The following is a 27,140-nucleotide window of genomic DNA, read 5'->3' as shown; positions in this document are numbered from 1 at the left end:
GGTAAAGCAGCGACCTTGCCGCTTATATTTTCACCTCTGGGTATTTAAACAATTATTTCGTTAGTATTAGGAATCAATGTTGATAATTTCTGTATCGATTGCAAGTAATTGCATATAAAAATTATGAATAATGTATACTGTTTTAATTTATCGAGTGATTAACGTCTTTAAATCTCTCCCAAATACCTAGCTATCGGTTTTTTTAAGCCATCGCTATATCAACAACAATGGGGCATTATCTGACTTCAAGGGGATATTCACACACCATACGTTATCATAAATTGAACGCTGGAGGCGCACTTGTCTCTCAAATTCCTCCAATTGGGAAAGACGAACACAGAAAGCGTCTGTAATTTGAGCTACCGGCACGTATGATGAACGGGAGACCTGGGCCGTCTTTCAGTTGTGATCATAGACGCCTACCTGTGAAGATGGGACTTAAAGAAACATTATTCTTGCTATGAACATGCTCCCGTATAAGAAGAAATAGACGCGAGTACGTTCCAACAAACGTTTCCACAACAAACAATTTTGTACAGAAAGATACTTTGCGAGTGAAGAGCATTACTCAGAGCTCGATTCATTTTCGAGGAAAGGAGAAAACGATATATTCTGTATTGTTAGGAGGGAAACTGGTTGCGAATCAACAGTTGGAAAACGGACACTCATAACAGTTTAAGGATGGATTGCGTGGATGTAAGCGGGAACATTAGCGGCACGAGCCCAAGGAATTGCAGACACCTCGTCACGGCTATCATGAACTCTACGAATGCCACCGCGAATTCATCGGACGGTGTTCCAAGCGATGGCGACGTTGTCGCCGACATGCTGACGGTCGCCGTTCTTGTGGTGGCGGGAATCGTCGGCAACCTCGCCAACTTATTGACACTGAGTACGATATTCCGATTCAAGTCTCTGAGCGTCCCTGACGTTTGGATATTCTCCCTGGCGCTGTCAGATTACATCTTCACCATGGTAACTGTACCCATCTCCGTGTACGATCTGCTCACCGCATCGACTCTCTTCACCTGGCTGTGCAGCGCCTTTGCTTTCAGTTCTGTCTGGCTTCGGCTCAGCGCCACAGCAACGGTAACTATGATGACTTTAGACCGATACCTGGCGCTCCGCAAACCCATCCTCTACCGCACCCGTTTCACGATCTTCAGCGCGAAGCGTCTGACAATCGTTATCTGGTCGGTCAGCGCAGTTCTGGCGGCTTTTCCCTTCGCGAACTGGTCTTCGTTCGTCCATTCTCACGGTTACTGTATTTTCGACTATAACAGTTCTTACGCGGTTTTCATTCTCCTAGTCAGCTTCACCCAGTTCGTGACCGTCCTCTACACTTACACCGAGTTCATATTCTCCATCAGGAAATTTGTCGAGCGGAGACAGATGTCGCGGACGCAGAAACTCTCTTCGATCAGCGGCAAGCGGGTCGGGAACACGTCCGTCGTACTCCGCAGATTGCGAAGCCTTCGAGAGAGGGGTACCGGAAGTGGATTCGGCGAGGAGAGCAGTAGCGTGGTGCAGTCCGCCATGATGAATTCGTACAACGTAAACAAATGCACACGAATGGCAAAGACAGTTGCGTTGATCGTCGCGCTGTATTACGTCACCTGGTCAGTGCTTCTGGTAAGTGTCGTCTGCGCTCTCCCCTTCAATTCTAAATACTGCTAAATATTTTATACAAATAGAGTCAACAAATTTAAAACTTTGAGTCGGTTAGACCTTAATACAAAAGACACGATTGGAACTAATTTGGGATAATTGGATTTTCATATTTTTCAAATTTCTCAAAAGTGTTAGGTGCCGTATAACTGAATGTTGCAATATTGCAAATAACTCATAAAAACAAGTGTGTAATGTAAAAAGAAAAGCAGATGAGATTATATTTCGTAGATTAAATCGGCATTACTTCACCATCCAATTATCCCAAATTAGGCTAGTTCCAATCGTTTTAATACTTTTCTAGATTAAAAATGTGATTTAATGAGTGGATGTCCATCCATACCAGGTCCTTGGGAATTTTGGTCGATTTTATTTCGATAAAATATTTTGCTATATGTTATTTCATAAGTCTGCTGACGAGTTCTAGGAAATAACATTTTACCATGTTTTGAATGACGTACGAACTGCGTCAGTTCGTCATTTTCCTCAGAAGTGCCATTGAGACAGCAACGGCGATGTTTGGCAACATTTCTGAGAAATTTGCAAAAACATGAGGAAATATGCCACACATTAAGCATACAGTTCCAAAACACTCTGAAGAGGTCATAAAAATAAGAAATAGCTTCTTTTTTCAATAAAATATAATAACAAGTAAAGGTCTATTGGTGACAGCGTCATAAACATTGACGCACCACGTTTCCACACAACCTCAAGTTAAGTTCATTTTCTTTCTTCTGCTCCCCAAGGCAAGGCATCTCAAGATACACAGTATTCAGCATGTCAACTAAGCCTGCACATGCGTAACGTGACTGAATTGTTACTGTTGACATGTGAATTCTGGTCCGGACTAGAATTCAAATGCAAATAATAATGCATTTTGCGCGTGTTAACACTGTGTTGGTGAGCAATATAGTATATGTTTTAACGTGCTTCTGGGGGTAGAATAAGACCTTTCAAGTGTCATAAAAGACAAAAAAGTCGCATAGAGATCAGCAAAATTTATAGCTACAGGCCCTTTAATTCATTGCCGTTTCGATGACATTGAACCTGCTGTGTCTTGTATTTCAGCGATCTGGTTGAATCTTCACTGTCTTCAGAAGGTCATGGTACGGAATTAGCGCAGGAAACACATCCCGCCAATTTACAGCGAGTGCATTTGACGCACAAAATGAGCCATGATTTGTACTCTGAATAATTTTGCGCGCCAAATGATACTATCACTTTACGACCCCAGGACGCGCCAATTTAACATAGAAAACAAAAATAGTGAAAAAATCGTCAAAAATGAGAGCAACTGGCCCTTTAACTCATGTTGAAGCTGGAAATGTTTCATATTGTCGCCGTACTTCTGGCGATGGCCGGGGGTTGGCGATCAAGAAATTTTAACCTAGACAGTTTTATGTGTTGTTTCAAGGATTAACTGTGGCTCCCGTTTTCGCTGTACATCACCGAGCGATTGTAAGTTACCGTAAAATTCTGATCCTGTCCTGATGAACGTGAAAATCGTTAAAATATCTTTCAGTGTGTAATGGGTCCGAGTTGCATTATGCTGTTGTTAAGGTAGTATGCGCCTAGAAAGTGAAAGACTTAAACTTTTGCTCAAACTTCCCTCAATGAAACTTTTGACCATTCTCTTTCAAAATCAAGAACAAAAAATAAATTTTGCAAATTTGGTACTAGAGAAACAAATTATACCAAGATTTACCAATATTTGAAATTCAAAATGGCCGCCATCAATGTGTTAACTCTATGGAGGGAAAAAAAAACATTTTCGGTTTTCGAAAAACTAAGACCGTGAAAAGGTTTCTTACTCCAAGAGCTTTAAAATGAGCGCCATCAAGTAGTATACCAGAGCAGTATTGAAAAATAAAATTGAGGGTCCGAATATCTGTTCCCGAATTTATACAAAATTTAAGTTTAGTGAATTTTTTTTTACAATTTTTACATTTCAAAATTAAGAATATTCGAGATATAACAAAATTTAAAATTTAATACGTTCATGTACTAATTCCCGGCATGATTCTTACGCGGTCACGTGGTAATCTTCTCCGAAACCCTTGCGCCGACATTCTCACAAAACAAGAACGGTTTCCGTTGGCGCATACCGTTTGAAAAATTTGGTACTGTAATTTCGTCACCTTGTCATATTTGTCAAATATCGTCAACGGACATGATTCATACAGCTGCAGTCACCGACTTGAACAAATTTGCATAAAGAGAGAAGTTCGTAAATTGTATGCGTCACACCTTTAACACCTGTCGATTTGAAGCATTTCAATCAGTCTGCCAAGCGCCCAAAACTTGAAGGAAAATTGATGAAAATCATTCTTGCGCTCTCACTATTGGCAGTGCTTGCGTCAACGCAGGGAAAGTGCTACTTTAAAGGTATACAGTCACATGATATGCCCATATATGGTCGAAGGGGCGTTCTTGGTATTCAAAATGCCCATGTGAGGGCGCTGTTTTTAAAAAGAGGCCACCCGCTTAAAATCTGTGATTGGTTAGATTTTCTTTTTTCATGGTAACTGTAACAAAATTGGAACAGGTGACAGTATATTACCTTTAAGGGCGCATGAAACGTCAGATTTCTGAAAGTGTGTCCAGGCCGAGCCTGACCTTTGTACTGCTTCGTAACAAACGTGACAGTAAAGTCTGTACACTCTTTGCCATGAGGTACCATGGCGATTTAGGAAAGTCACGTGTTTGCTTTGTGTGTTTGTTAGTTTGTTTGTTTGTTTTTTTCTCAGGGTAGATGAGGGTAGGACATGCGTAGCCGGCCAGCTTATGTGTTGTGAAGCGTATGGTAAAATAACGTTCAAACTGCTATCATGCACATGTGTATTTAAAAATAGTTGTACTCATCTGCCAGGTACGATCGACGAGATCACTCACGCTAGAGCAAGCGATTATAGCGGCTTACTGCGGACTTTTATTTACAATCAGCATCATTAACCTATAAGCTCAGTTTTTCGGATGGAAGACGTGATTTTTTTTTCGAACCATGTCAAGTGTGTGTGAAATCAGTTGTATAGTTTTCTCAGGCTTCTTTTCTTGGAAATGGAATTTTCACGGAAATAACTGAAATTATGAAAATCTAAGGACATACGAATTACGTAATCGTCACCTTGAGTACGCTTGAATAGGCAATATACGGTACATTAAAGATATTGAAATATGGACGTCAGCCACTGTAAGTGATATTACATTTGCGCATAACTGAGAAATACGAATCCAACGGTGCATTTCGTATCTTCATTTTTATACGACCAAAGTCATCACAAGATGTTTTATGAGTTCGGGTCGTTTCTCCGCCGGGGGTGGCGTTATATATTAGTTATAGACAACCTCGATGATTAACTCACGTTTACTGTAATGTTTTTATGGCTGGAAAGTGTACTTCATGTCCCATTAAGCTAACGCCCGCTGTTTATGTTTCCCCTACGAAAGTATTAAAATGGCGCTGTAGGGTGCAGTATCGGTACACGCGTCATGTCTCCGCGGTTGTCATAAATATTCATAGGAATCACAGTTTTGGCTCCTTCTCCGAGACGAGACGACCACGTGGAGTTTGTGAGACATATTAAATCGGCTCCGATGTAGCATCCGTGTATGACGGCAAATGTACAATATCCGTTGACAAGGAACACATCAGAAGTTAGAACGGAAACACAGTCGCTATACTCTCAAGTTACTGATGCCATTCCATTTTGCATATTATTTGCATACCGCTAAACGTTATTGTTCGATTCTGTAACATGCTTGAAACTGTCATCGCTCGAAGGTGCATCAAACTCTAACAAAAATGAAAAATCAAAATAAGTCGGAAATGAACAAAAGAAAGCCATCAATCAAGATATGAGGATCTAATACATTGCGTCGATGCGCGTCTCATACAATATAGCCTTCCAGATTTTCATTTCAACTTGATGGTTTGACTTGAAAGATTTAGTCGCGTGTATTGATACTCCGCCGACGCCAACAGTATTGATCAGTGTTTTAGACGGCAGAGCACCCATAAACTACTCAATGCTTTGTCTGCTGTATGGCTAAGAGCAAATATTTACACTTAGGTAGATCTCTGAGCCATTGTGGTTGAGCACCATGTGATTTCGATAACAGTCAGGAAACAGGGTGGCACAGGACGCCCAGATTATCTGATACTGCTGATGTTATTACAGAGGACAAGTCGGAAGGTTGACAAAACCAAAGTGAAAGGGTTTTTCTTGCATCAGTTTAGCCTCCCCAGAGTAATGTTCGCCATTAGCAGACGAAATTTAATCTTTCTCCAATCTTTGCGAGGTTAGTGGTCACGTGACTTGATGACGCAGGTGAGATTCGATCGCAGCTCGGCAAATATTGCTATTACAGATAGACATGTGTAGGCTCGGCAAAACAAGATTAGCGTTTGCTGATGGTTTGGACACGATAAATGGGAAGTGATGCACGGGTGAAACGCCGATTACTGGGCCATTAAAGTCTCACTTTTGGCGATGTTGTGTGCGCAGGAGTAGCCTTCGCGCTGAGAATTATAGATCTCTTAACGACAAGGCATGTTTTCAGAGTGATAGTGATGATGGTGATGAAGATAGTGATAATGATGATAATGACGACGACGACGACGACGACGACGATGATGATGATGATGATGATGATTATGATGCTGATGATGATGATGATGTAGGATGATAAGCAGCAGGAGTAGGGAGATGGCACGAGGGTGCTGACGACAAAGTCAGTTATTACGAAGATGCGACTGTACCGAACTCATTCCCACGTGATCATTTTCTCTTTTTGAGATGATATTTGAAAGTAAACCTTTACTTTGATCATCAAATCAGTTCTCGATCGCCGAATCCATCTTACCTGACAGCATATCATCACACAAACAGATGTATTAAGGTTGTATTCGGATCAGTCCAAACGTTCAGATTGTATGTCCTACACCTTATCCAAACTCTCGCCAAATGGCCGTTGTTGTAAAAAAGGTTGGCAAATGGTCGTTGTCGTAAAAAAAGTTAAAAACACCGATGTACATACGGTAACCGAGCTTACGTTTGCACACAGTGTAACTCTATAAACACATTCCCTGCATGTACATTGTATGCAATGTATTAATAAACGGTACTTCATGCGCTTGGCTTGGCCACACTCCTGCTGTAACGACGAAAACATATGCAACAGTTAATGCACCTCGAGACAGACATTTGGCGTCTCTGATATCCATCGCTATGTTGGGGCTCATTTTGAAGCGCTCAGGGTAAATGCGAATTTCACCGTCAGATTCTTGTCCAATCTTCGTCAAATTCGAAAATTTATTACCCTATACAGATGAAACATGGATAGTGACTATATTTAATTTCAAATATTGCTAAATTTAAGGTCACGTGTTTCTCAGTTACCAAAATTTGCACAGTGACTCCTAATTTCCCGAGGGAAGTTTGCGCGAAAGTTTAAGTCTTTGACGTTAGTTACCTTAAATGAAACTACCGAACTTGATTTCACTCGAAGCAAACAACTCAAATAAATAAATACGGGGATAATAGACTTTGGAATCTCTACGGATGTAGTCAATCTTATCGATGTTGGTGGCAAAATAAAATAAAAGTACTAAATATGAAAAATAGGGGCATTCGACCGTAGGCTAACTTGCAACATGACTTAGAAAAGACTGTACTGTTTAAAATGGCTAAAACAGGCATAAAAAGACTTGCTCGTTCCGTTCAATGCAGAATTACCAGACAGCTTAAGTGTAAATCTGTGTAATTCTAACTCTTAAGAAAGTTTCCTAATGGGTTTAAATCGTATTAGACCTTATATAATTACCACAGTTGAAATTAGATATAAACTTTCTACAGTACATATTGGCTCCGACAGGAGCTAAACAAGAGAAATAGACATGGTTATCGTGTTAGTGTAAATCCCCGTCGGTTGGCTAGTTGGTTCATTCAGATATTGACTTAGTTCAGTGATGACGTGGCCAAGGCAATTTCAATCACTCAAAGAGTAAACTAATTGACGAAGGTGAATAACAAAAGCGGGTAAGTCACTGCAGTCGCAGTGCACGGAAGATTTGGCTGACACAAGTCAACACTCAGTCGACGACCGCTGGTTTCCGTGCCATGCGCAGACGAGAAAACTGTGTCACGTATGTGCCTGATCAAATTGATTGTGCCCTATGGCGCATTCGGTGAATCGCTACAAGTTATCCGTAAAAACCGCTCGTTTCCTTTTCTGTGTATCTCGATGCGTCTCACGACAGCAATTTTTACTTTTACTGATTTGGGGCAAAAAGGAAACAGCGTAAACCCTACTGCATATCTACAATATTTTCTGAACTCTGGCTTTTGTAAAATGCCTTTTGAAAGACGAAATCCAATTCTCTGTTTTCTGCATAGGAGAGGAAAAGTAAAATTGGCGTTGAAACTCGCCATATGTAACTCGAGTTTATGATTAACAACAGGTAACCCAGACTGGAATAGGCTTCCATCATGCATACAAATACAGACACCTTGTCAATAATACGGATCGTTACTACAGGTCGATACACGGAAGGTGCAAAGGGCGATTCGCTGACCATTAACGTACATTTAGGCGCAAGACCGAGAGGAATGGGCGTGGCGTTGGTTAATTTTGAGCTCCAAGCCCACACATAAACGTTGATGGTTGGCACGAAGCACTTCATTCATATCATAAAATCAATAAATCAAAAGAAATCCCCATTTTCACTTAAATGTTGTGTGCTAGTAACTGGTTTGCCCTAGAACATGGACAAGCCAGTGTTAAATATACAGAAAGCAACGGACGCGTTGCAGCTCGTGTGTGTGCGAATGATACCGGGGGGGGGGGGGGGGGGGGGGGGGGGGGGGGGGGGGGGGGGGGGGGGGCTTTCGATATTTTCAATTGGGGATATGCAGCCCCGTTGAAAAGATGTACCATACATGTATATTAAAAATGACCAATCGTTAGGAATTTTTCGGAAACTTTAATTTATATTAAAAATCAAGAAATAAATTTTGTGACGCTGTGGCAGAATGGAAGGACAATTCACACCATTCATTGTGCCGGGTATTTTTCTTAATTTCTCAGAGGCTTTAAAACTCTCCTGATTCCGCTGCTTTATAAACTGAAATTGCCGCTCGCCACTAATTATGCAAAACTATCTCCAAAATCTTTCCAGGGTGATAGAAATTAAAACACTACATGTTCCACTGGTACGTGGACTAGACATTGTAGGCGTATAATTACTCAAAATTTATGAAAGGTGATTTGAATTTAATTCCATCAAACCCCTTCCATAGCTTACACACATTCCATATTTTTAATGTCAATCCAATATTTCAGAGGATTTACTTCACAGGGAAGGCAGCTCGGAGTAGACGGGAGTAGACGTCCAAAATTGAACAGGAGTCAAGTCATTACTTCTTAGCTATTATAGAGTAATTACCAAGAAATAGATCACTGTTCCTCTGACTGAACTCAAACGTAAATTTCTGTTTGACATTTGAACGGTGCAAGCGCTCCACTGTGAAGGTCATTGTCCCTGAGTTGGTGACGTAAATCGTTCAGCAGCCCCATCATAAGATCAGAGATGGAGTAATCATCGAGAGTGAACTTTGGCAAATTCTATCTAGGCTCAAGAGACACATTTCTGCCCATGAATACTGTATAATTTTATGTGTTACCATGACACTTGCTTTTTCTAGCAAAGAGAATTTTCAAGAGTTCATGGAAGTCTGCATTATCTGGATATGTGTACAGTCGGCAACTTCGCCACGCTCAGTTTCATATTATTTATATTGAACAGAACAAAAATGTTTGTACCTTAGATAGCGTGTGGCCTACGCAAGAGCAAGATTATCATTTTGAGCAACATGGTATTTCTGTTCCAGGCTACACATGAAAATATTTCATCAAATTTTAACTTGCTCATTGTTCAGCTTAAGATTTGTATTCACACCTACTATACTATTTGTCTGTGCACATACCTACCCTACCTACCTACCTACCTACCTATCTACCTACCTACCTACCTACCTACCTACCTATCTACCTACCTACCTGCCTCTGCCTACCTACCTACCTACCTATCTATCTACCTACCTAACTGCCTCTGCCTATATCTACCTACCTACCTAACTACCTACCTACCTACCTACCTATTTACCTACCTATTTACCTACCTGCAGTACCTACCTATCAACCTACATAGATACGTACCTACCTACCTACCTAACTAACTAACTAACTAACTAAATAACTAAATAACTAAAACAAGATAGATGAATACACATCGAAACATATGCGCATTTCTGAAACAGCACACTTCAAGGGCTCTGGAATTATAGTGTCAGTAATTCACTGTTTGCTGCTTACGATTCTAAGTCACAGGGGACGGTGTAAATCCCTTAGTTTAGACTCAAAGGACAGCAATTAAATAAAGCGGATGCAGTTCATGCCGTGGCCTTTCACGTCATATTGAACTGTCCTCGTGTGAAAACGCGTGATCGGAAAAGTAGGCCTTCCTAGGTTTTACAAGTATTCAGCCGAGCAGTGACTTTCACGAGATAAATCGGTTTCCATTTGTCAATAACCTTTTAATTGAATTTTTGGGACATCCTACATGTATGTAAGATTTCTTACAGTAAGATTTCTTTCCTCTTCTTATATAGCCTGCGTTTTTCGGCGCCAACTCCACCCCATCAATAGCCTAGTCTAGAAGGTACTCTGGGGTTGCTATGGTTATGAGGATTGCGATGAACTCTATAATACTTCTTCATTCAAGTCATGCTTCGTTGATTTCCCGTAAGCTTTCCTCTTCTTCATCGCTCGACGCGCACAGAAGCCAACAAGTCGTGAGTCGGTAGCGTTTGATCGGCTGCATACAGCTATCCAGAAACTCCTTCCGCTGCAGAACTGCCCGCCGCAACCTCTTCAACAAAGAGTACACGGTTCTATGTGTTTGCCTCAGCGATGAAAATGATGCATTTAATAGGGCTTACATTACAATTCAGGGGAACTAAGCTTAGTTAGTAAATTTCCACCCCGGTACCTTTCAGCGAAATTTTGCGACATAATTGACGCGTAGCAAGAGTTAAAATACAGACATGCATTTAAAGGTATACTGTTACCTGTTCCAATTTGACACAGTTACCATGGAAAGAGAAAATCTAACCAATCACAGATTTTAAGCGGGTGGCCGCTTTTTAAAAAAAAAATAGAAAAACAAGCAGCACTGAGTAGAGAGAGTATCGAGAAAGGCTACTTTCTACGACAGTTTTTCCAAACCGGTTTGGAAAAACTATCCTATTAAAGGTACACAGTCACCTGTAATCTAAATATGCCCATATATGGTCACAGGGGCGTGCCTTGGTATTCAAAATGCAAATGTGAGAGCGCTGTTTTTAAAACGGCCTACCGCTTAAAATCTGTTATTGGTTAGATTTTCTCTTTCCATGGTAACTGTGGCAAAATTTGAACAGGTGACAGCATACCTTTAAAGTACCATCTCTCTTTACTTAGGGTATATTTTTCTGTGTTTGGTTCCTTCAGTATCAACTGTTTTGTCCACTTGAGAAAATTTATTCCCCCCGGTGTATCACCACATAAAGTCTTAGAAAACAAACGCCACATGAATATATTATAAGAACAGTATTTGCTACACTGATAGAAATTCTTGTTCATGAGTCATACATGACATCCTTACAGATGTAGTATTACATTTTCTGTAGTTACACATACAGTTATAAATAAAACTAGGTGACACTAACAACACGGATACCAGGAGGTCAGTAAGATCATGTAAAGTGACTCACAACGTTAAAACTAGACTTGATTCATGTCTATGATTTGTTAACTTGTGAGTAGGTTGAACGCGATGTGAAACGCGTGAGTGGGGTGAACGCGACACAGGTAAGTTTCGCCCAATATTGTTACATCCGGCAGAAACTTACTCACTACTGCGCAGACTCAAAGATTCGATCGCTAGGAAAACCTGGCCTGGTCTGCCAAATTTCAAATAGGTTTGTATCAAATAGAAGAGACACAAATTTGGACAAAGTCTACGTTAAAACGTATTGTGGTGTACTGCTTATGCTTCACAGGAGTATCTTCTCTGTGGGGAGTTGTAAAGATTAGAATAGCTGTTGTGCCTCAAAGTACAGAAATTAAATTCCAGCCGGGTCGGTCTGATTCATAAAGCCTGCAATCTTGTCGAAATAACCTTTTGGTATAATTGACATTTTCGGTGAAGGCCGGGGTGACACTGAGAGAATCCAGCAATTATCAGCATCAGTGCATACAAATTCGTTGCTTCGCATCTTGCTTTCTCATCTCCTGCGCAAGGTTAGCCCATGCAGAAATACGTTTTGTGACTGTACAAGTTGTTTGAGTTCGCAAGGCAATTTTTTTTCCCTGTCAAGGATGTTCGCTGTTGAATACAGCAAAAAAGAAAGGCCAACATTCTCGAAGGGCATTATGGGTGTCAATTAGCATGGCAGTGACGCATTGATCATGTACTCGTATATTACATTAAACCTCACTCTGTTAATACTGAATAATTATATTAACCGTGTATGTCAGTTCACGCCAACAGAATGACGATTAGTAGCCGGTGCCATATGACTCCAAGAATACGATGAACAATGCTAGTATTTCAAGATCAGCAGTTACAAAGACGATCTGTATGTATTAATATCTTCTTTTACAGTATTTCCCGAACAAAACTCAATGTATCAAATTTTTACAATAGCTTCAATGCATTGGTCTTCAGAAGGGATTAAATATATTGAATTCATATTTGTGACAGCGAGTACTACCTTGTCATAGGATGTATCCGGTCAGGTGTCGGTTTATCAGTCATGGCTGATTTAAGCAGAGAATGACCTACTTTTATCTTGATATCACTCCGTTTCATAAATAATCCGCGGGAGTAGAAAAGGAACGCGGCGCGTGAAAGCACTTGGTTGGAAAATACTGATAAAAATCTTCTTAAACCTAGACTTTGCCTGATTTAGTTAGCCAAGTCTGTGAACGTATCTATAGTATCACGGAATTAGGAGCAACATTGTACTTCAGGCGATCGCCTTATCTTGTCTTTCTTGCGTTCCGCGTTTCTGATGACATACTTTGTTTGTAACACACGATTTCATTGTCAAAATTTTAAATCTCGTGTACGCCGTCACCTCTCGTACCTGACAGGTTCCGCTGATTCGCGCTCACGAGAGGTAACTCAACACCAGGCGCGTTTGCAAAGAATGAAGGCGGACGACCTTAAGGGTTAGTTCCTTAGTAATATGAAGTTTGCCATAATCTTGGATTGAAATGTTTCAATACACTGCGCAAACTGCAAAGCTTATGTTATACTCTCGAACAGGCAAAAGAATTATCGCTTCAAGAACATTTCAAGTCATTTTCCATCGCTATAGAATGACTCCCGTCCTTTGGTTTTCGGTAACTCTTTGTTGATCGTCTTCAGCAAAATTAAATCTATAGTTTTTTTTTCACAAAACGACCAATCGGCCATATCGAAAAATCCGCTTATCGCCACATGATATTCAACTCTATCCCCGCCCTTGGCAGTCAGAACTGAGACAAGTTGGGTCACAGTTAGTTCGTGGTGCATCATGTCCGGGAAGGGCTAAACAGATGTATTCAGATCATCTGAACACGAATAACAACTTAATATTCGGCAGGGTGACCACACATTTCTGTTCACAATGTCATCAAAGTTATGCGTTGAACCTTGCAAGTCGCTGCGACAAAAGTATATATTTTCAATAACCCGTGCATGAATCGCAATTGAAATTAGAGAAAAAGAGGTCAAATAAAGCAAAATTGAACCTTGATATGGTATATCGGTCATATAACGTACCACGTACAGGCGACTGCCACATAGATTTCCAATTGAAAACATGCACATCCTTGTATTTATACCAAAGGCAAGATTCAGTTAATCAAATCTGGACTTTATCAAACGTTAGAGTAACATGTAGTCATGACAACGCCATGTAGCCGAAGCGTCTACTAGCTTCAATTCCTATTCGTTCTTAGAGCTTTTTCCTGACTACTATGACTAGAGAATTCCTGCCGCGAATAATTGTGACATGATGACTAAACAATGTTCCGTTCTTTTGTACAGCTTCAGAGCGGTTGAGTAGCCCGCGGGCACGGTATGATCAGAGAGGGCGCTCTACTCCTATATATGGCAATTGTTGTGTTTCGGTTTTTCGACAAACAGGGCTGGGTAAACTTCACCAGGTACCTGTCCCTGCAACATTTGAGATGATTTTCTTTGAAGGATGAAGCGATGAACCCGTGTTTTGAGTAATAACTCATATTACTAAAAGCTATTGCAATCTATCACAATTAACTACGTCAGTGTTGCCATGGTACAGCCGAGATTATTGGGATTATAATACTCATAGAAAAGGAAGTGATTCTACGTGGTAGATCAGCTATCGTCGTCTTTTGCCCCACTTGCGCAATGTCTATTACTGAGATTTACAATTATACAGAGAAAGTCCAGGGAGAGTTGATGGGTGTATAGGTTGGACAGCGACAGACATAAATATTGACATTACAGATACATACATGCATACGTATATATATATATATATATATATATATATATATATATATATATATATATATATATATATATATATATATATATATATATATATATACGACAGCAGCAGACAAACAACCGGACAGACAAACGAATGACGGGATAGATAGAAAGACACAACAAACGAGAGATCTACGAACCAACCGACCGATCAACGGAGTGATGTTGACGCAATGCATCTAGATATCATGCATAAAATACATTGTTTGTAAACAAGAAAGTCGCACACGCGCAGCTCCGACGAAACCCTCCCTCTAAAGCTATTATTCGGCTCAATAGTCCCCTAAATCACACATGCAGTATTTACGACAAATTCAAAAAGCATTTTTCTTCAGACGCCATAAAAAGCAAATTGATTGTAATGAGAAAAAATACAAGTTTCTACGTGTGCGGGCTGCAATGAATCCATCAATTTTATTACGTCTTCTATCTATGACTAAGTCTAGTTTCTTCTGCTGTTTCCACAAAGTTTTTCACCTTACAGATATTATTAATAGAAAGCCTTCCAATAGGACTGTTTCGTTGAATCAGTAAACTTCGTTTGACATGAGACGCGAAACGAAATTACAGAGCTCGCTTTATTTTGTTAGGGCGCTGCAAGCAAGATTAGATTTCGACTATTTTATAAACACAGCCTTACAGGTTAAAAACAAAACCTTGGCTATCCGTTCAGGATTTGGAAGATGTTAATGTGGTCGTTTATCAATATATTAGGAGTTCCATCGATTAGAAATGGCCACTCACATGGCTGTAAATGAACTGTAATAGTAAATCACATTTGTTTCAATTCATCAAAGTTCCAGGGGAACTATATTCTTGGATACTGAGTTCTCGATAAGAATGTTGGGGACATTTTTATAATTACTGCTGTTTCGCTGGTTAATCCACTATATGACTAGGTGATTAAAGGTAAACTGTCACGTGTTCCAACTTTGCCACAGTTACCATGGCAAGAGAAAATCTAACCAATCAAAGATTTTAAGCGGGTGGCCGTTTTTTAAAAACGACGCCCTCACACGGGCATTTTGACTACCAAGGAACGCCCCTTTGACCATATATGGGCATATTTAGACTACAGGTGACTGTATACCTTTAACGTGACAGTTCGTAGTTCCCTTAATCTTTTCCTTACCCGAGGGAGAAAAGAGTAACGCCATCTTGTGACGCTTGCTTTTATTATTTGATTAACCATATTAGTATTAGTTGAAAGGACCTCTTAAAATGGCTCGTAAAATTTGACAAGTTGTAACATTTTCATATCCGGCGGATGTTTGTAGAAATTATATGACTTACGTCACTAGAGTGTATTACATTCAACGCTGACGACTTACAATCACTTGTTGACAGAGTTAAATTTATTTACTTTCATGATTTTTCACTCGACCTAAAAATGAACAATCCGTAAATGCGGTGAAAATCGCTTTCCCAGTCTCTGCAAAGTGCGCATGCGCCTCAAAATTGAAAGACGTGTGAACTTTGTGCAAAATTTCTGTTTTCGAAATCAACAATTAAGGTCACCGTCACCTAACCCTCGGCGCATTCTACTTTGACACATTGGGGTCATAGTTGAGATTCTAAGATTGGAACCACTGATAGATGCTACCGATGAATAAACATGTACGCTTTTTCGCCTGCTTGTCTTTTTTTAACATTCCCACAGCCTGAGATATCTGGCTCCGCATTAACGATAATGAGACCTAAGACAAATTCGTAGCGATTTCGGATTAAAGTAGAGTGCGTCTCGGGGACAGATTTGCGGATTCTCAGTATTTTTAAAAAACTTTTCTAATCTATGACGGTAGGATAAGTTTGGAGCTCTTAGGGTAAGTTAAGTTTTCACTGTCTTAGTTTTGTGAAAACCGAAAATCTGATTTCTCCCTTCGAGTTTACAGTGGGATGACGGCCATTTTAAATATTCAGTTAATATCGTGAATATAAAGTGATTTGTTTCTCACTGGCACAAAAATGTGCACGGTAACTTTTGATAGTTATTTTTGACTTCGAAGGAGAATGGCTGAAAGTCCCTTTTGGGATAATTTGAGTGGAAGTTTTTGTCTTTCCATGTGAGGCTCGCACTACCTTAATAGCGAGACTCTGTGTATACGCCATGTAGATTTAAAACAACAAAGCAACATGTCTTTGTAGTGGGATTTTTTTCCTCAGTCTTCAAAAATCTATTCATACATTTGTGTTCAACCACGAGTCTTGAATGCCCTGATATCGCATGTAATAATCGACGTCGAATTCAAGTCTTTCAGCGTCTGTCTTCGTGTAACGCCAGATGTAGCGAGCATAATTATTCTGACCTGCCGTGTAGCAATGGGGAAGGTCGACGCGGCTTGGAAATCGTGAGTGTTCGACAGAAAGCCAAGACATGGGAGCTTACAACCATCATCTTCTAGAGAGGATCAGTTGAAATGGCACGTAAATAGCCTCTGGCATTTGCAGCCGCTTGCTATTTGCGATTCGAACTTCCCTGCAGACGCCATAGACAGATAAATTCAATCTACCTAGATTCAAGTGGAGTCGTTTTCTCAGCTCGTCTCCTGCGAGCGTACGCCGGCTTTTACCCGGTTTCTAGAAGTTTCAGTTAGAAAGAACTGTGTGTGTGACTATGAGTCAAGGTCATCTGTTGGAAAATGACTCCCAAAAACGTATAGTACTGAAGCAAAACGATAGGTGCCTACAGAAATGAATCTAAATATCGGCCCCGTGGATTTTGCCTAGGTCTTGGGTATAGAATTATTGTAAATGTGCTGTCAACAAAAGATGTAAAGATTAACGTAATCCCTGATCTGAGATTTCGAATGTTTTTGTCGAAGGATTTGTGTTTTTTAGAAAGCACCTGAGCGAAAATATAAGTACCTGATCAGGACAAAGATTGCTGGCACCAGCACCGAGGCTGAATGCTTCACTCAACAGTAATTGAAGCAGTATGCATTAGAGAAAAGAGACGCGAAAGAACAATTAGATGTATATTTCACCGATGAGTTTGATGTTGACCCAGGAATATATCCATAATTGAAACTTTGTTTGCAATTGAGAAATATTAGTTTTAAATTGAGTCAAAGAGACTTGACGTTTCCCCAAAGGCTCAGTCCAGTGATTTTTTTTTATGTGTCTATCTCCTTCTTTATCAGTCTCAGTTTCCTTCCGTTTGTTGTCTGCCTGCCTGTCTTCGAGAACTATGCTCCACTGTTTTTGTCTGTCTGTCTGTCTGCCTGGCTGCTCTGTCTGTCTGTCTGTCTGTCTGTCTGTCTGTCTGTCTGTCTGTCTGTCTGTCTGTCTGTCTGTCTGTCTGCTTCCGTCTGTTTGTCTGTCTGCCTGCCTTCAAGTCCTATGGTCCACTGTTTTTGTCTGTCTGTCTGTGTCTATCTGTCTGTCTGTCTGTCTGTCTGTCTGTCTGTCTGTCTGTATCCTTCCGTCTGTTTGCCTGCCTGCCTTCAAGTCCTATGGTCCACTGTTTTTGTCTGTCTGTCAGTGTCTATCTGTCTGTCTTTCTGTCCGTGTCTGTCCCTCTCTCTCTCTCTCTCTCTCTCTCTCTCTCTCTCTCTCTCTCTCTCTCCTCTCTCTCTCTCTCTCTCTCTCTCCTCTCTCTCTCTCTCTCTCTCTCTCTCTCTCTCTCTCTCTCTCCTCTCCAACAATGGGAAGAAAGGTTGATATTACTCCTACACAATGCCACAGAGAAACATATACACAGAGTGGCAACACTTGCATGCCTTTTGTTCCATGGTCGTCTCGGTAGACTATTGGCTTTTCATATTAAAATGAGCTTCAAAGGTGTTAAACTTTTTGAAGGCTTTGTTTGTGGTTGATAATTACACGAGATTATGCAAAAAATACGACGAGATGGCATCGTACTGCCAGTCGCGTAGCAACCATAGTTACTTTGTGAGCTCTCAGGCCAGAAACACTGCTTCACGCCAATCAAAACATAACACGCAAGCAGTTTCATAAACATGTCCTTCCTTGACGCACGTGTAAAAGACGGTATGACTGACCGTAAACCATTGAGTAAAACCAGACAGTATCGATAAAAGACTTTCAAATTTGGTTCAAATACACTCAATATATATTCATAAAAATATGAGAGGAATTTTTAAAACGGTAAAACTCATTTTCCTGAAGCTCAAAACACTCCCGTTTTCGCCAGCACGTCAATTCTGCTCAGCACCACACGACAACAACAACACAAACTTTGCCGAACATACTTTCGCTTAACAATTGGCGAAAATCCGAAAATTACCGAAGGATTCATGGTCGGCACTCTTCGGAAAAGAGAGGCGAGAGCAACCTGAGGCGAGGCGAATATGGATGGGTTACGTAACCGCTTCACGCCTTAAACAATACCCGTTGCCACTCTATCTATCTTTCTCTAACACAATGCGGATAAAATGTTTCATGTTGGAGCTCTGCCAATGAATGTAAAGTCGATGATTGGGTCTTCAAGAGATTGTATATCGTTTCGGGCGTGAAAATTCCAAGGGCACATTGAGATAGTCAGGTTATCGAGGAGAGGGGAGCCTAAATAAAGCTGAATTAAAGATTCCTTCGGTTTCACCCAATCAAGCGGTTACTAGGGTTGGCAAAATCGTGCACATATCACAATTTCCTTCTTCAGAATATAACAGTTGCTTGAACCCGGATATTACCCAGCCTATGCCTCTGGCAACACCTTTGTTTGGCGGGAAGTATTTTCAGGACATGAGACACCTTAAGGCGGACATTAAATTTCCATTACGGTAACCGTGGATGTGTTTCTCGGTCCCCAAAAGCTTTTAGGTCATTAAACTCACGGATTGTTTTACAAGATGTGAACTTCTGCCAGCCATGATTACTTGAGGTGAAGGACATACGTTGCCGAGTAAAAATTTCATGACTAACTCACCGCATTCCCCAACTATTACTTTATAAATGTAATATTAATAATAGAATTTGTCAAAAATATTAATATCAAGGCTGGCAAATTTAATCCCTTCAAGACATTAAGCAGATTATGGCACTTAAATATGTATATATGTGTGTACATATATATATATATATATATATATATATATATATAATATATATATATATATATATATATATATATATATGATATATAGATACACCCGGGAGAGAGAGAGAGAGAGAGAGAGAGAGAGAGAGAGAGAGAGAGAGAGAGAGAGAGAGAGAGAGAGAGAGAGAGAGAGAGAGAGAGAGAGAGAGAGAGAGAGTCAGCCAGTCAAACATTAAAAAGGGAACACCGTTTAGTAAGAAAGCGGCATATGGATGTTACATGCAAAGCTGAAAGATGGGGACAGATGCAGACAGACAGACAGACAGACAGACAGACAGACAGACAGACAGATAGAATTCATCACTTTACAAACTAATTCTTCTGAACCTTTTTGTTTGTGTGGTTTGTAATTACGGATTCGTCGTACTTATGAGTTTTTTTTCTATTTCGTCGAAAGGAAGAACAGGGGGAGAAGAGTGGGAGATAAAGGTATGGGAATTGAGAAAAGAGAATTAAGGTAGAATGCACCCCGGGGACAGATATTCTGACTGTGAATTTTTTTACAATTCTTTCCTGATCTACCACTTGTTGGTGCTCATTTTAAAGTTCTAGGAGTAGGAAAGGATTTCCGCTGTAGAGTTAACACAGGGATGGCGGCAATTTTGGATTTCAAATATCAGTTAACGTTAGGTAGTATGTTTCTCTAGTACCGAACTTTGCATAATGAACCCTGATTTTTAATCTCCATTAAAAAAATGGGTTGAAAGTGTCAATGAGAGGAAAGTTTGAGCAAAAGTTTAAGCCTTTCACTTTCGAGGCGCGTTGTACCTTAAGGTCATGTCCTTGTGACTGTGTTTAAGGTAAAACGCGCCTCGGGGACAAATATTTAGACTTTCAAACTTTTAAAATTTTACAATGTTTTACTGGTATACCTCTTGTTGGGGTTCATTTTAAAGCTCTTGGTGTAAGAAAACTTTTCACCGGCTTAGTTTTTTGAAATTCGAAAATTTTTATTGATCTCCATAACGTTAATACAGGGATGGCGGCCATGTTGAATTTTAATTATCGGTAAACCTTGGGTTATTTGTTTTTCTAGTTCCAAAATTTTCACGGTGACCCCCTCCCCATTTTTATTCTTAATCTAAAAGAGAATGGTTGAAAGATTCCTTGAGGAAAATTTGAGCAAAAGTTTAAGCCTTCACTTTCGAGGCGCATACTACCTTAATGTCGTGGTAGTGTACGCGAGGGTTTTTCAGTGGACTACAGACACTGATAAGCATTGTATTGCGAAAGGTCACATTGAGAACGACAGACAGAGACTAGGGAATAATTTTGAAACAAGTCAGTGTATTAAGAATGATGGACAAGACAGTTTGACGATTCCTATTTCCTGCCATCCCTGGAAGCACCGATATTTTTTTTAGTATCCGTGTTCCAACATACAGTCATTAACAGAATGCCTCCTCGGGCGATATTCTAATCGAATTGAACCACTGAGACTAGTCGGAATTGATCACGACTTGCGGTAGAGTCCCCAGGAACGCAAGAAAAGCGTTAACGCTAATGTGATTAGAGTACACGCGGGGAACAGGTGTGTCGTCCTGCAATTGGATCATGCCCGGTGATAATATTACCTGGGCACATCGTGAGCGAGAAAGTGTTGCGTTACACTGAATGCAGTACAGCTCTAGGCCTTTTTTGTCTCCTCTTCCAACACAGGGACTAGAAGTCGAGCATGACTCAGAGATATATGAGTCCTGCCTAGAGAAAGTTCTAGATAAATTGTGTTTTAATTCATAGACATAATAACATGATATTAAAATTTATGGAACCGATTTAATTCAAGGATATTGTTGCAGCATTTCTTAGAATTGACTTGACTTCAAGACAGAAAGCATCGTTCGTTTTAATAAAGCAAATAGCTCGTGGGATGGAAAATCATTTTATTGAAGTGATCGCTTTGACAGATATTTTCCCGAGTATTTCGAGCTCTGTCTTTAGATATATTGTCTATTGTCGATTTTTCTTTGAGGAAATAGCGATTGGGGTCAAAGGTCTTATGCTTTGAAATCATTGCGGGAGGACCGGATCAAACTCAAAGCCTCTGTTTACGTCGGTGCTGTGAACTGGGCGTGAACTATAAGGGATATTAGAATTCTATAGCATAACACAGTCATGGACCGGTGCTCAGGGACGTTTTCAAGAAGACAGGGGTTACTTTGATGTCAAGCCGCCGAGATAAAGTCCTCTTTAATCTTAGAATTGACGTGACTTCGTTATATTTCTGCAGACTCAAAGACAGGCGTTTTCTGAAGTGACGCTGCTTTCAAATGAGATTACTCTTCGTTCGTCTATTACTCGTTGCATGCTTGGTACACGGTAACCGTTGCTAACGTCATGAACGACTGACGTAAAAGGGTATGTCACAATTTCCGTACCGGGGAAAAAAACATAATACACAATCTTCTGTTATTAATACAATTAAGACTCCCTGTTCTATGTAATGACGGTTGTTTTGGAAGATCGCGGGCACCTTACAGCCTATATTCTCATGAAACCCCCTGTCCTTTCGAACAGTAGTTAGAAACATGTTCTATATGCGATCTCAGTCCGCCCTAGGTAGGAGTCGTATTCTAATCCCCTATGATATGCATGAAGCGGTATTTTGTACGTCAATACAGCTCTATGAGATGAGTTACACCATAAATAGTAGAGGGATTTCCCCAGCTACTTTCTATGATTCCAAAGGCAGTTCCTGGCAAACGGAGTGTATTTTCTCCGCTCATTGCTCATATGTATTGCAAAACCGAATTGGTTTGCATCCGCGCACGTCACAATATTAAACCTTCTCTTAAAGAGAAACAGTCGTCGGAACTGCGCCTGTGCGAGTTTCTTGTTTACAAACAATGAATTTCATGCACAATATCTAGATTCACCTCATCGTCATAGCTGCAATATTTAAATTACACGATGTAGATTATGACAGACATGTTTTAACTTTCATCAATCACTATCGTACCTTGTATACAGTGTTTACATCGGTCGAATGGGTCCAATCAGTGCTTTGCATTCAAAACAAGTACACTGGCCATCTGTCGTTGTTATGACATCCAGAAAGTTGTAAAGGAAATGCTCGTTTACAGTTTTCTTTTTGCAAAAAGTCTAGTAGCATTTAAAGCATAGCGTATATAACACAGCACCCTGTGGCAGTGGCATTATATCTCACGATTTGTTGATTTCCCTTTCTGATTGCGATCTTACGCGGTTCCCTCCTTTACATCTCAGACGACTGTGCTACTTTTCTTAGACAATCCTGACCTCTGGCTGTCCTTTCCAACTACGGAACACGCAGATAGAGGCAGCTATTAGGTAGTATGCATCTCGAAAGTAAAAGACAAACTTTCGCTCAAAGCTTCCTGAAAGAATATTTCAACCCTAAACTTTCAAAATCAGAAATAAAAATAGGGGGTCACTGTGCAAAATTTGGTACTACAAAACAAATTACCCAAGATTTACTGATATTTTAATTTCAAAATGGCCGCCATCCCTGTGTTAACTCTATGAAGAAAAATACCATTATCGATTTTTGAATCGTATTCCCTGCCCGCCAATTGGGTAAGTTTCAAGTTTTCCTCTGCTGAGCAGCAGAGTGATAGAAATATTTCCGCTCGCTCACTAACTAGAAAATACTGCCCGCCCTCTTGTCCCCCGCCTGCTAATACAGAAGTACAGATGGATCAGACACCCCAATGCTCCTACAAAACCATGGCCCTGGTTTTACCATAGACAGCTGAGGGGACTTTCTATGGTTTCACGAATTATTTGTCTGACACTTGTGCCGCGTCTTATACACAAAGATTCTCTAATCCTTGTCACGTGACCTAGCCTTCATACCGTACCTCTCTGGAGACACTAGTGCTCAAATTTTGTATAATCAGCTCATACGTATTAGGAAACAGTTTAATCAGTGCAACGAAAATGGAAACTATTCAGTCATTATATGTTATGTCTGTGTTACAATTTAAACACAACAACCACCTGAAACACGAAGTTGTTTTGAATAAATTTGAATCAGTGACGCATCGTTGTAATAAAATACTACCAACAATTACTGATAATTGAGAATAATGTAGGTTACAGACGCAGGTGTATAATAATACAGCTTGCACCTATGACAAACTGCGCAGCCTCTCACTACTGTACAAACAACATCTTATTGAATACAAAACCCTTCTATGAATGTTTTTCGTACGTATTTCACCTCACAGCTATACTGACACAATTCCGTGTATCATTGCCGTTTAGTTTTATCTTTTTGCCTTTTATCTGTTTTTACAGACCGGTATCACGTATGAATTGATCGAGGGACGCCCCAACGAGATGCTGAAAACGATAGGAGTACGAGTGGTACTTTTGAACGCCATATTAAATCCCATGATATACGCAGCGGTGTGCAACAACTACAGACGTGGCTACAACAAAATACTATACAATGTCGTCTGCATATGCGGGTGTAAAATACACGAACTGCCGCTTGGAATGACGGGTACGTAACCACTTTGCATCATTGAGAGAGAGAGAGAGAGAGAGAGAGAGAGAGAGAGAGAGAGAGAGAGAGAGAGAGAGAGAGAGAGAGAGAGAGAGAGAGAGAGAGAGAGAGAGAGAGAGAGACACACACACACGGGGGAGAGCTACTTTAAAAGCCTTAAGAACAAATTATGCTTGGATATGTTTCATAATCAACCGCAAAACGTTAGAAGAATTACAAACTGATTCAGAAATATTACAGTAACCAATATTCGTGTTTTAGGCGTGTGAAATTTGAACCATGTTTGGGGCTGGTCAGGATCAATTCACCCATCCAGTTTAATGTTGACGCAACATCACAGTGCGTTAATGGATCAGGACACTACGATGTAATGGGTATTTTTTATGTAAAGTTGACCGAATTGATTAAAGCTATACTGTCACCTGTTCCAATTTTGCCACAGTTACCAATCTAACCAATCACAGATTTGAAGCGGGTGGCCGCTTTTTTAAAAACAGCGCCCTCATATGGGCATTTTGAATACTATGGAACGCCCCTTTGACCATGTATGGGCATATTTAGATTACCGGTGACTGTATACCTTTAACCAATTACGAAATTAACTTACTGCTAAGTAACTAACTTAATCACTAAACTACAGAGTAAATTATATAAGTAAAATAAACATTACATGTAATAAGAGTGTCATGTTTTTCGTAGAATGGATTGAGTCAGGTTTTATCTATGTGGCAGATCTATTCGAAAATGGTGTTTTTATCAAACAAAACAGTGTGTTAGGTAAATTGCATAGCAAGAAACAGTGGTTAATGCAATATATTAATCTGAAAAATGCCATACCACGTGAATGGAGAAATATCATGTTGATGGCTAAGAATGCATTATTTGTTCGAAGAAAAAACAAAACAACACTGAGAAAAAATTACCAAGGAAAATATAGAGATGTATACCAATTCACATGCAAACTACTGGAATCTATTGGAAAAAAGTGCTGTCATTTCATATGCACCAACGATCTGGACCAACAGATTAGGAACTACACATAATTGGAAGCTTATTTGGACAATAAAAGTGAAAAACATGGTTGTAAAAAAATATCCCAATTTTATTATTATCTGTTACATGACAAAATACCACACAAGTTAAATTTATGGAAATGGAAAAAAGTGCAACACCCACAGTGTGAATTATGTCATGTCGTTGAAGACTGCCAGCACTTTCTGTTTGATTGTAAGGCTGTAAACAATTTTTGGAACAAATTGATGGAAATATTGAATAGGAAGTATGGAACACAAATAAAGCTGATGTGGAAGCATGTAATATATGGATATTTCTTAGATTGTGAAGCGTTAGCAATATTCAATCTTGTTATAATGGTTTCAACCTTTTGTGTGTATAAAGAAAGAATTGTCAATCAAGGAAACATATGGAGATTTCTGAGAGAAGAGTTAACTTATATCAATATGATAAGGAAAAATAAGGATCTTCAAGAACTTCTGAATTTTTTCTTGTGAGATAATACAAGTAGTAGATGACAACAGAATATTTAAATAAGTGATATAATGATATGTCATATGGAGAATATTGAGTTTTGAAAGGTAATTCATGTTGATGATGTATTGATGATGAATAAAACTTTTATTTTAAAGAAAAAAAATAAACAGATAAATAAGTAAGTAAACAAATACATATACTTGTATAAATAAAACAACCAGTCAGTCAACCATTCCCGAGTGGGCGACAATTTGTGTCGGTAAACGCAACGATTATATATATATATATACATGTTTTTATGCTTGTAGGGAGCCAAGTTCATCGTATTGCTCAGCATATCGTTTCAGCGACTGACAATAGTCCCGGCCTGAATCGACGAATGTACAGCAAACGTGGCGGCAAGGACAGTTCTAACTCACCCGAGCTACAGAGGGCCACCTCCTACGAAAACCCTACCTTGGTGTACAGTCCCGTCGAAGAGGGCGAGCGTCCGCCTGACGACGCTGAAAAACAGTCGACGTCCGAAGTACCGGCGTCGGAGAACGCTATAACGGTTCACGTGGAAACAACAGTTTCTCGGGGTTCATCACCGGCACCGTCGAGGACAGAGGTGCTTGTTCACGCCGAGCACCAGCAGATTGAGAATCAAAACGGCGATAAAGCTGAGAAGACAAAACAATCCAAGGCTTGTCAGTCTCATTTTGTCCACACGGAGAGTGTCCAGTCGGACAGCGGATGTGACGTAGAATCGGTGTTGCTGGAAAGCCTGTCGTCTGCTGGCAGTCATGAGTTTGTCAGTGGCGTACACTTGACAGAAGAGAACGAAGAAAACCTCCTGAAACAGCTGGGAACGAGAAACATCGAGTTCTGCGCTATCCAGGAGTCGGTCACGATCAAAACACCCGTCGGCAAGACGATGTCGCTAAGCGAAACGTACGAACTGACGTCACGGAACAAGAAACGCACGCCGATCGCCAAGAAAGTTGAACTTTTCAGTTGCAAGAGCGTCGGCGATGAGCCGTCATTATTGAAAACTCCGCAAGTCAGAATAGAACTTGAGGTTTTGGAAATATGTGACGACAACATAGATACATGCTCTCTGAAAAGCAACATCAGCCAGAGTTCAAGTCTAGACGTGTCGGCTAGGTCGCCTCGCCTGCGGTTCAGCACGCGAGCCAACCGCTTCGTCAGCAACGACATGGAAGAAACGGAGACTTTCTCGATGAACTTCACGAATGACAGCGACGGGAAACTACGAACCGTGAAAGTGCCTGCTGAGACGAACCGCAAAAGTCCCAAGAAATCTGAGAGCAAGAACAGCGCACCGGTGTCGTATCAAGAAGAGATCATGAAATTGAATGACTACATACTACAGAGGGACAACGGCGAGGGACTCTCCAAGATCGACGAGAACGAGAGTTCAGCCGAGAAAGGATGAAAATGAGAATAAGAATTTGACTGACTGTTAAATAAACGACGGATTGCACATCCCTGTGAAATGTCTGCTTCCTAAACTCTTCGCAATAAATGCAGGCGAACGAGAGACGGAAGAAAAGTCGTAACATTTTGAAGAACAAAGTGACGGTTTTGTGACGATGTAATAACTCAAGTTTAGTTGTAACGTGAGGTTGAGGTGGCCACGTGACTGTTTCGACCACTATTACTGTGTCGACTTAAGGGCAACGTCAAAGATCGATGTTTGAAAAAAAACTTAATTGCTTAAGTTTGGGGGTGGGGGGTTTTGGGCCAAATTAATTTCTGTGCAGTCAAAAACGATTTAACGTCTTTTGGCAAATTTTACGATTTCA

General features: G+C 40.3%; 1 protein-coding gene across 1 annotated transcript; it reads left to right on the top strand.

The window, feature by feature from the left end:
• The first annotated feature begins 353 nt into the window (after positions 1-353).
• LOC139137362 (probable G-protein coupled receptor 149) lies at positions 354-27,140 on the top strand. The gene is made up of 3 exons (XM_070705413.1): positions 354-1,632; positions 23,631-23,838; positions 25,641-27,140. The coding sequence occupies exons 1-3, from the start codon at positions 682-684 to the stop codon at positions 26,768-26,770; spliced, it is 2,289 nt and encodes a 762-aa protein (XP_070561514.1). The 5' UTR covers positions 354-681; the 3' UTR covers positions 26,771-27,140.

This window comes from Ptychodera flava, chromosome 7, assembly GCF_041260155.1.
Source record: "Ptychodera flava strain L36383 chromosome 7, AS_Pfla_20210202, whole genome shotgun sequence".
Taxonomy (NCBI): Eukaryota; Metazoa; Hemichordata; class Enteropneusta; family Ptychoderidae; genus Ptychodera; species Ptychodera flava.
Note: the sequence above shows the minus strand (reverse complement) of the source record. Positions and strands in the feature narration are given on the sequence as shown.